General features: G+C 44.0%; 1 protein-coding gene across 1 annotated transcript; it reads left to right on the forward strand. All coding sequences in view use genetic code 11, as the record gives it.

Annotated features, from left to right (window-relative positions):
* Positions 1-5,190: 5,190 nt before the first annotated feature.
* On the forward strand, positions 5,191-5,478 carry EGR_10006 (hypothetical protein; the record flags this gene model as incomplete). Its single annotated transcript, XM_024499255.1, has 1 exon — positions 5,191-5,478. One exon carries the CDS (start codon positions 5,191-5,193, stop codon positions 5,476-5,478), a length of 288 nt encoding a protein of 95 aa, XP_024346342.1.
* Positions 5,479-7,328: the final 1,850 nt, after the last annotated feature.

The following is a 7,328-nucleotide window of genomic DNA, read 5'->3' on the forward strand; positions in this document are numbered from 1 at the left end:
GACTTGTAAGCAAACATGTTCGTGTGGTCCTCACAGGTGCAGAATGCTTCCTGAGGTGTTCAAGCATTCCATGCCTTGATCCGCTTCCACTCAAATTCAAGCTCACGTATTCCACCTTAATGCATCTTCTCATTTGTACAATGCCAGATTCCACTTACTCCTTATCTCTTCCATGTCTACCCAGTTCAATGTTCTAACTATCCATGCCATTCGCTTGGTGGTTGTGTAATGCCAAAATCGCGCCTGTTACTTGGAGAAATGTCATCTGGGGCATGCGATGATTAGGGTGGAGTAGTATCGTCCTCCCAACTCAAAGTGCAGACCTTTCCATGGATCAGCTTGACCACAGTGGATGTGAGGAAAATAGGCCGCTTTAGGAAATACGCATCGAGTGCCAGTGTTGAAACGCAGAATGAAAGCGGGGTTTGCACCACTCGGCAGTTTACATCACACTATCAGGCCGTGAATGCCCTGACTACTGCGATTTCTGTCCCGACTCATGTGAATTCTTAACACCAGTGCATGCCGAGAAGAACGACGTGCATTTTGAGGCAAACTGGATGCCAGCGAAATTCAGTGGCTTTTAGTAAAGTGAAGAAGTAGTGGGTGATGGGAAATGGTAGTGAGGTCATCACACAGGGATGAAAGCTAAACCACGAAGATTGAAGAACTCGCACATCCAACATTTCGCCGTGTGAGCTCAGCTTTTGTATGCCGTTTGACCTCTCGAAAAAGCGATTATAATGCCAAAATCTGTGCGAAAATGACAAAAGTGTGCAGTTGCTAAACCATTTGAAGGCATTCAAAGCCCCCACATCTCCTTGAAAAGCAAAATCCCTCAACTTCATGCTCTTTTATCCACCAGCAAAGAACACAGTAATACTATTGCAGAGGCTGCTTCCCAATTTCATGGAGTCGCTTAATGAAGGTTAATGTGCACCTCGGAAGCCAGATACGGCACCGGCGCTGGGAGTGGTCAAACAACATGGATAGGCTGTTCAAAATGTGCTCAAACACCCAAAAAATACAAAACCACATGCTTTTAATAAGTGCGGCTATTTGAATGTCGCATTTTCATTCGCACACAATTCGTGTATTTCACAAACAACCCTACTCACAAAACTGCACACATAACATGAGACTCGACCTTGGCAAACAGAAGCTGAGGCGTATTTCCTACACAAAAACAAATCGGATTTCATACCTGATATTCAGCCACACTTGCCCCCAGTAGTCTCGTCGTGCTGGAAATAGCCTGTAGGACAACTCGCACATGCGACGGCTGAAGCCGATTGGTTGAAACACAAATGGGCGACAAAAATGTCGAGCGATTGCGGACGTCCGTGGACTCCCCCGAGTAAGGGGCAGAAGAATGAAGCGTGTTAACCGAGGTGCAAAGTTCCGCAATGCGTGAAAGGAGGAAGCGTGATGAAGTAATGAAATCCACCTGTGTCATCTGAATTCGTGCACTGCGAAAACAAGATAATTCAAAAGGAACGGAAAGGGGCAGTAAACCGAATCCCAGCACAGCTGCGTGCATTGACGTTTGTTCTTTTAGGGTGTAGTGGCTCCAACGGCAGTCGAGGAGTAGATGGAACTGCAACATGTGAGTACAAAGAAAAGAAAAGACCAAGTGTTGCAAAATGCAATGGAGCTGACAATTCAATCTTCCTTGGCAAATTTCGCTACCAACAAACATACAGAGACGCTGAATCGTTCCGCTCGTCCCATTCCTTATGCGAAACTTGAAGGACATTTTAATGTCATGATATATGCTCAGGACCCTTCCATAATCCGTAATGGGGAAAATCAATGCAGAATGATTGGCTCATCATTAGCGCACAGGAGGACTGAAAAGCACAAGTGGAGGAACAATTAGTGGAGAATGAGGAATTTGTGCCATTCTGATCAATACGGAACGACTATTTAAAACGGAATTATGCTATTTTCCAATCGTTTATCATGGTAACCTTCACCTGAAAGCAAAACTAAAGGCGTGTGATGTTATGGTTTCAGATGGTAGCACACCAAATTGCACAGGTCTCTGTGTTATGGCAGTCTTTTCACCCGCATGATTGTCACAGATCTTCTTCGTGTTAATAAAGAATGCTTTCTGACGGTTATTCGCACAATATTGTCTTCAGAGATAATGTGGGGGCAAAGTTGGTGAGGACGATACGACGGTCCGGTCAAGATGGGCAATACTACTGATTGTATTGGCTGAACACGAAACCCAAAAGTTACAGAACGAATGAATTTGGTTTGGGTAATTGGAGCTGGGAAGGACTACAAGCGAAGAGCTGTCAAAACGGCTGGTATTTGTGGGTACCACTTCAAACGCGCATTCTGCATAGTGGCCAATTATAATGCAAAACTACACCTTAAAGTGCCATTCACCAGTGCGTTGCAGACACATGGACATGAGGGGTAGACATGGTACACATTGTCTGCATTACGTGGAGTCCAAACACAACGCTATTCGCAGCGCTTTCCCATTGGCTCATCGAGGTGAGTCGCGGTTGGTTGGAAATGCCAATTAGGACACGCGATTGGATGACGTCCGCCATTTCAATTGTTGAAATAAGCACGACTTTCTGTGCATGGGCCTCATGATGTCGTCGGAGCCTCGGAGACGTCTCTTCGGGACACGAGACACCAACCAAGCTGCAGATGGAAATCTTCACAACGTGCTTCAGGAGCTTAATAAGAATTTCGACTCCATATATTCTCTCACAAATGACTCGAAACAGCATCGGAAGCGGTCGATGAGTTGGAGCTTGGAAAATAAGGGGAATATACCAGAATTTTACTCTCGTCCCCCCAAACAGAAAAGACTGGTGCCCAAATATCCGGAGACTAAAGCAGCTCCGACAAAGGATTCCTCGACTTCCCCCATTCGAAGGAAATTGAAAGAACTGAACATCAAGCAGTCGAAATGGGGTGCAAACAACTCCAAATGCAGTCCGTCTCCACAAGTCCGCAAAACCATTCAAATACTCAGGGAAGTTACCAATTGTCCTCATTAATGTGTACAGTTTCTTTACAATAAGAGCATTATTAGAGCGCATTTGTTGAAATTGATGACTAGTCTGATGGGAAGGGCAACCTTTATACACCAACAATTGAGGGAGTTTGTGGGTACTTCAAATCCCTAGTGCATACGCGATCCAACACGATGGCAAGTGAAGACTTAGTTAAGGGAATTTCTTGCCTCTCAACGAGTATTAATGCAGGATCTAATCTCTTGTTTTTGTGCAAAATTAATTTGCAGCCCGAGGTCATGTGATCAAACAGTTTGGGATTAAATGCATACCGCAATTTTATTTCCGCAGTTTTCCAAGGACTTCACGGAAAGCGTCGCGAAGTCGAAGCATACCATTCATCACAGTGCCAAGTGTAGACAGGTTTGACATAAAGTCGATTGTTTTGATTGAATGTGGAGGGATTATTTGAAGCAAAGCAAAGCATAGAATGCACGAAATGGCGTCATACAATGAGCATGTATTTGCTTACCGTATCAAATTTACAACAAACCTACTTACATTTTGGAAGTAGCACGCGAGTGTATATTATTTACTTGGTCATCATAATCTTCACCCAAAAACTTGAGTTATCTGACTATTTTTTACGCTGTATAATCACAACGTCATTGATTGAGTTTCTAGAATCTGTGGCTTATGTAAAGTTGAACTTGTTAAAGAAACGGGACCTGCTTCTTATATAAAACTTCATTTGTACAATGCCAGATTCCACTTACTCCTTATCTCTTCCATGTCTACCCAGTTCAATGTTCTAACTATCCATGCCATTCGCTTGGTGGTTGTGTAATGCCAAAATCGCGCCTGTTACTTGGAGAAATGTCATCTGGGGCATGCGATGATTAGGGTGGAGTAGTATCGTCCTCCCAACTCAAAGTGCAGACCTTTCCATGGATCAGCTTGACCACAGTGGATGTGAGGAAAATAGGCCGCTTTAGGAAATACGCATCGAGTGCCAGTGTTGAAACGCAGAATGAAAGCGGGGTTTGCACCACTCGGCAGTTTACATCACACTATCAGGCCGTGAATGCCCTGACTACTGCGATTTCTGTCCCGACTCATGTGAATTCTTAACACCAGTGCATGCCGAGAAGAACGACGTGCATTTTGAGGCAAACTGGATGCCAGCGAAATTCAGTGGCTTTTAGTAAAGTGAAGAAGTAGTGGGTGATGGGAAATGGTAGTGAGGTCATCACACAGGGATGAAAGCTAAACCACGAAGATTGAAGAACTCGCACATCCAACATTTCGCCGTGTGAGCTCAGCTTTTGTATGCCGTTTGACCTCTCGAAAAAGCGATTATAATGCCAAAATCTGTGCGAAAATGACAAAAGTGTGCAGTTGCTAAACCATTTGAAGGCATTCAAAGCCCCCACATCTCCTTGAAAAGCAAAATCCCTCAACTTCATGCTCTTTTATCCACCAGCAAAGAACACAGTAATACTATTGCAGAGGCTGCTTCCCAATTTCATGGAGTCGCTTAATGAAGGTTAATGTGCACCTCGGAAGCCAGATACGGCACCGGCGCTGGGAGTGGTCAAACAACATGGATAGGCTGTTCAAAATGTGCTCAAACACCCAAAAAATACAAAACCACATGCTTTTAATAAGTGCGGCTATTTGAATGTCGCATTTTCATTCGCACACAATTCGTGTATTTCACAAACAACCCTACTCACAAAACTGCACACATAACATGAGACTCGACCTTGGCAAACAGAAGCTGAGGCGTATTTCCTACACAAAAACAAATCGGATTTCATACCTGATATTCAGCCACACTTGCCCCCAGTAGTCTCGTCGTGCTGGAAATAGCCTGTAGGACAACTCGCACATGCGACGGCTGAAGCCGATTGGTTGAAACACAAATGGGCGACAAAAATGTCGAGCGATTGCGGACGTCCGTGGACTCCCCCGAGTAAGGGGCAGAAGAATGAAGCGTGTTAACCGAGGTGCAAAGTTCCGCAATGCGTGAAAGGAGGAAGCGTGATGAAGTAATGAAATCCACCTGTGTCATCTGAATTCGTGCACTGCGAAAACAAGATAATTCAAAAGGAACGGAAAGGGGCAGTAAACCGAATCCCAGCACAGCTGCGTGCATTGACGTTTGTTCTTTTAGGGTGTAGTGGCTCCAACGGCAGTCGAGGAGTAGATGGAACTGCAACATGTGAGTACAAAGAAAAGAAAAGACCAAGTGTTGCAAAATGCAATGGAGCTGACAATTCAATCTTCCTTGGCAAATTTCGCTACCAACAAACATACAGAGACGCTGAATCGTTCCGCTCGTCCCATTCCTTATGCGAAACTTGAAGGACATTTTAATGTCATGATATATGCTCAGGACCCTTCCATAATCCGTAATGGGGAAAATCAATGCAGAATGATTGGCTCATCATTAGCGCACAGGAGGACTGAAAAGCACAAGTGGAGGAACAATTAGTGGAGAATGAGGAATTTGTGCCATTCTGATCAATACGGAACGACTATTTAAAACGGAATTATGCTATTTTCCAATCGTTTATCATGGTAACCTTCACCTGAAAGCAAAACTAAAGGCGTGTGATGTTATGGTTTCAGATGGTAGCACACCAAATTGCACAGGTCTCTGTGTTATGGCAGTCTTTTCACCCGCATGATTGTCACAGATCTTCTTCGTGTTAATAAAGAATGCTTTCTGACGGTTATTCGCACAATATTGTCTTCAGAGATAATGTGGGGGCAAAGTTGGTGAGGACGATACGACGGTCCGGTCAAGATGGGCAATACTACTGATTGTATTGGCTGAACACGAAACCCAAAAGTTACAGAACGAATGAATTTGGTTTGGGTAATTGGAGCTGGGAAGGACTACAAGCGAAGAGCTGTCAAAACGGCTGGTATTTGTGGGTACCACTTCAAACGCGCATTCTGCATAGTGGCCAATTATAATGCAAAACTACACCTTAAAGTGCCATTCACCAGTGCGTTGCAGACACATGGACATGAGGGGTAGACATGGTACACATTGTCTGCATTACGTGGAGTCCAAACACAACGCTATTCGCAGCGCTTTCCCATTGGCTCATCGAGGTGAGTCGCGGTTGGTTGGAAATGCCAATTAGGACACGCGATTGGATGACGTCCGCCATTTCAATTGTTGAAATAAGCACGACTTTCTGTGCATGGGCCTCATGATGTCGTCGGAGCCTCGGAGACGTCTCTTCGGGACACGAGACACCAACCAAGCTGCAGATGGAAATCTTCACAACGTGCTTCAGGAGCTTAATAAGAATTTCGACTCCATATATTCTCTCACAAATGACTCGAAACAGCATCGGAAGCGGTCGATGAGTTGGAGCTTGGAAAATAAGGGGAATATACCAGAATTTTACTCTCGTCCCCCCAAACAGAAAAGACTGGTGCCCAAATATCCGGAGACTAAAGCAGCTCCGACAAAGGATTCCTCGACTTCCCCCATTCGAAGGAAATTGAAAGAACTGAACATCAAGCAGTCGAAATGGGGTGCAAACAACTCCAAATGCAGTCCGTCTCCACAAGTCCGCAAAACCATTCAAATACTCAGGGAAGTTACCAATTGTCCTCATTAATGTGTACAGTTTCTTTACAATAAGAGCATTATTAGAGCGCATTTGTTGAAATTGATGACTAGTCTGATGGGAAGGGCAACCTTTATACACCAACAATTGAGGGAGTTTGTGGGTACTTCAAATCCCTAGTGCATACGCGATCCAACACGATGGCAAGTGAAGACTTAGTTAAGGGAATTTCTTGCCTCTCAACGAGTATTAATGCAGGATCTAATCTCTTGTTTTTGTGCAAAATTAATTTGCAGCCCGAGGTCATGTGATCAAACAGTTTGGGATTAAATGCATACCGCAATTTTATTTCCGCAGTTTTCCAAGGACTTCACGGAAAGCGTCGCGAAGTCGAAGCATACCATTCATCACAGTGCCAAGTGTAGACAGGTTTGACATAAAGTCGATTGTTTTGATTGAATGTGGAGGGATTATTTGAAGCAAAGCAAAGCATAGAATGCACGAAATGGCGTCATACAATGAGCATGTATTTGCTTACCGTATCAAATTTACAACAAACCTACTTACATTTTGGAAGTAGCACGCGAGTGTATATTATTTACTTGGTCATCATAATCTTCACCCAAAAACTTGAGTTATCTGACTATTTTTTACGCTGTATAATCACAACGTCATTGATTGAGTTTCTAGAATCTGTGGCTTATGTAAAGTTGAACTTGTTAAAGAAACGGGACCTGCTTCTTATATAAAACTT

Source organism: Echinococcus granulosus (assembly GCF_000524195.1).
Source record: "Echinococcus granulosus chromosome Unknown EG_S00182, whole genome shotgun sequence".
Taxonomy (NCBI): Eukaryota; Metazoa; Platyhelminthes; class Cestoda; order Cyclophyllidea; family Taeniidae; genus Echinococcus; species Echinococcus granulosus.